Below are 3,258 nucleotides of genomic sequence, written 5' to 3'. Positions count from 1 at the left end.
AAACAGAAAGTCAAAACTTTGTCTAAGAACAAACTTTTGATTTACAAACAAATTTTTAGACCAGCCATGTTGTATGCTGTGCCAATATGGACTAGTTGCTGCAATACCAGAAAGAAGGCACTTCAGAGGATTGTTCTTCCTCGGACCACCACGATTACCAGATGGTCTTCCTTCAGTCCCTCCTCGGTGAGGTAGTGACATGTTCGTTTCAACAATTCTGTCGAAAAATCGCATGGCGGGAATGAGTAGAGCACACCGGTTGCTTCCGTTTCTTTATTGAGTAAAGATATAACGCCGGCCGCTTCTTTCTGCTTCAGGTAGGACACGAGATTACGCAGTGGACGCGTCTGAACGCTGGCATCATCCGACGATACTACCGATGACGTCGATCCCGGCAGGCCGAGGAAGATTGCGTGCGACGATGACGTCGATATGCGCTTCTGCACATCTTCCAACTTGGGTTGATCGAGGCGTAGTCGCTGAGTAATACGAAGGTGGTGTTTACCTTCCTCGTCCTTCATCAGGCTGTCCACTATTTCGTGGTCTCTGTCCGTTAGGTGCAACTTGACGGGGAATAGTGTTCAAATTCAGCGCCCCTTGCCAGACTGTAGTAGATTTCCGTGCCACTTCTGGTAACGTTCTTGCATTCGATAACATGCCATTCCTACAAGAAGACGAATCAGAATCAGCCGGACTGCGTCGCCTCGGTGAACGGGAGCGAGACCTATCGATTCCTGGTTCACGAACGACGGCGTGAATCATATTTGCCATCGACTCCTGATCGACGCCATTTATCATTGTCCCCGTGGTGCGGTGGGCCATCACGATGAAAACCGCCACGGAAACCACCACGTCCGCGGAATCCTCCACGGCCGCGGAACGGTCTTCCACCATAGCCGTACGATGAATTTTCCTCGTATGATGCACCGCCTTCCGGATATTCGTAGTCGGGGCCGCGACGATACTCACCACCTTCCTCAAAACCTCCACTGCTCTTTGAGAACGATGGTGTTGTTCCGTTATCAGCAAAATCGATACGAAGGATACGAAACGGAACACATCGGTGACGGGAATGAATTCCAGCAGGCGCGTGGTGAATTCATCACAGGCGAAATTTGAAGCTGCCGATACGAGAACGTTGGCTTTGGGTTGTAGTTTCCAAATTTGTAAAACTGCCTCTACGATAGTTGAAGTTTTTCCAGTACCGGGTGGTCCAAATAATATGTACGGAACAGGGAACGAAGTCCGATTCACGATATTTCGCACAGCAGACAGCTGCTCGTGATTTGTTGCGACATATTTGTTGAACCATTGAAAACTGTAAAACGCACTGTATTGCATCATTTGAGTTCGAACATTTTGTAACACAACTCACCTCTCGTATATGATCTTCTTTTCCATCGGTACCGGATACTGATTCAACGGCGGACAATGAATCGTTGGTTTCTTCAAAATTAGCTGCTCTTTCACGAAATGACTCAACACAGTCACTTGCAGGTGGTAAAGTTCCAATATTTCTGTCTTTGAGTCCGCCAGTCCAACCAATCCGTAGCTTCTATCCAGCTCCGACAGCAGGCAACTGTCGAAGCAAAACTTTGAAACCGTACCCCAAGGAAGGCGCATCTCGCTTTCAATCAGCATCTTCATGTGACCGTCTGCCAGGTGGATGAAGGCCCTGCTGAGTCGCAACACCGAATGGGGTGACACGTTCCGCACGTACACCAACGTTCTGGCGTAATCGGGACGGTAGTCCAAACCTGGGTGGTGCGGATAGGATCGATTTGGTTGTCAAACTGAAGCCAAAATTTTCTATTATGCCGGAGCCAAACATTGTTCTGTTCATTTCTGATCTAATATTGAGAAGTATTGTTATTATTTGGGGAAACATAAAAATAAACTTTGTTTGAGTTTTGTATTCTTTGTAACTAATACTCTCTCATTATATTTCGAGTGGAAAATTAGTAGGAATGCAACTAGAAAGCACTCGTGACGAATTTTCACGAGATTCAGAAGCTGATTGGAGCATGAATGTATGTAAACAATTGTAAAGTCATGTAGAGTCTAGCGCATTTGTGCGCCCTCATGCAGCGTGGAAAGAGAAATTCGAAGAGCGGGAAATGTTTGACAGCCAAGTAACTGCAAAATAATTTTGTTTATGGGAGTGATTTCAAAATATCCCTCTACTCGCTTGAGCGCAGAAAAGCGGCTCTATCCGCAGCACCCAGGTCCAAACGCACGGCGAAACTCGTTTCCTCCAGAATGTAGTCATCAACCTGACGAATGAAACCAAATATGCGCCCGTGTTTCGTCATGTGTTTGGCGAAACGGTCGTCATCTTTGCACTGTAACCGGCCTAAATAGCAATACAGCGGAATGTGACTCATCTGCTGGTAATCGCGGGAGAAGCTCCGAACGTGTCGCAGTTTGTATGGACGTTCTTTGCTCTTTGACGACGTTGTTTCGGCTTTATCGCACTTTGGCTGTAAGATATTTTTTGAGTTTAAGATGTTTGTGGAGATGAATAGATTGTTCACTCTGGCATTTCTGTTAGACAATCTTACCTTTTCGGTTGCGACCTTATCAATTTTCGATGATGAATTAGAAATCATGTTCACAGAAAAAAAATTGTTCTGAATTGAAGCACGCGTTGGAGTAATCGATTTGATAGTTATTAAATCTGGTACTTATTCAAAAGGACGTATGTGACTTTGTAAACAAAGATGCAAACGTCGATTTGTCCAATCAGACTCCCACGCAAACCAACACCAACGGGTAGCCGAAGGCTTCTCCTATAGGAGAAGCCTTCGGCTACATGTTGGTAATGTATTGATTTGCGTGGGAGTGCCATCAGATTGGACAAATCGACATTTGAATCTTTGCTTGTAAAATCACATACGTCCTTTTGAATAAGTACCCGAGATTTATGTACGATGCAAAACCGAAACGACGTCGCAAGGTGAGGGAGAAAAACAAACAAACAAACTGTCAAAACGTCAAGAGGGGTAAGTCAGCGCTCGTAAAATATTTATGTATAATGTAATTCGTCACCCACGAGGGGTATTTTCTTCAAAATGAAGAAGAAGACATGGTGCCCGATTTTCTGATGGCTTTGTACCGGACATTTCGGTCTATGTATTCGTCAATGTTGTTAGTGCTATAACAACAGCCAAAACGTTTTCATTGTGAATGCTACTCACCGTAATATGGGAAGTTGCTAACAAGCAACTCAGTTACATACATGAGCTCTTAACCGATAAG

General features: G+C 45.0%; 1 protein-coding gene across 1 annotated transcript; it reads right to left on the bottom strand.

Moving 5' to 3' along the window:
• Positions 1-260: 260 nt before the first annotated feature.
• Positions 261-2,635, bottom strand: LOC134202282 (uncharacterized). The gene is made up of 5 exons (XM_062677315.1): positions 2,562-2,635; positions 2,234-2,480; positions 1,376-1,757; positions 725-1,318; positions 261-664 (listed from the first exon to the last, which is right to left on the bottom strand). The coding sequence occupies exons 1-5, from the start codon at positions 2,607-2,609 to the stop codon at positions 502-504; spliced, it is 1,434 nt and encodes a 477-aa protein (XP_062533299.1). The 5' UTR covers positions 2,610-2,635; the 3' UTR covers positions 261-501.
• Between the last annotated feature and the right edge of the window lie 623 nt (positions 2,636-3,258).

This window comes from Armigeres subalbatus, unplaced genomic scaffold (assembly GCF_024139115.2).
Source record: "Armigeres subalbatus isolate Guangzhou_Male unplaced genomic scaffold, GZ_Asu_2 Contig113, whole genome shotgun sequence".
NCBI lineage: Eukaryota > Metazoa > Arthropoda > Insecta > Diptera > Culicidae > Armigeres > Armigeres subalbatus.
This window is presented reverse-complemented; position numbering and strand designations above follow the sequence as displayed.

Bases quoted from the DNA above. Each gene is read 5' to 3' on its own strand.
- LOC134202282 (XM_062677315.1), bottom strand. From the start codon at position 2,609: ATGATTTCTAATTCATCATCGAAAATTGATAAGGTCGCAACCGAAAAG. The intron at 2,481-2,561 runs GTAAGATTGTCT...AATATCTTACAG, and splicing joins ATAAGGTCGCAACCGAAAAG to CCAAAGTGCGATAAAGCCGA. The intron at 665-724 runs GTCTCGCTCCCG...GTCTTCTTGTAG, and splicing joins CGTGAACCAGGAATCGATAG to GAATGGCATGTTATCGAATG.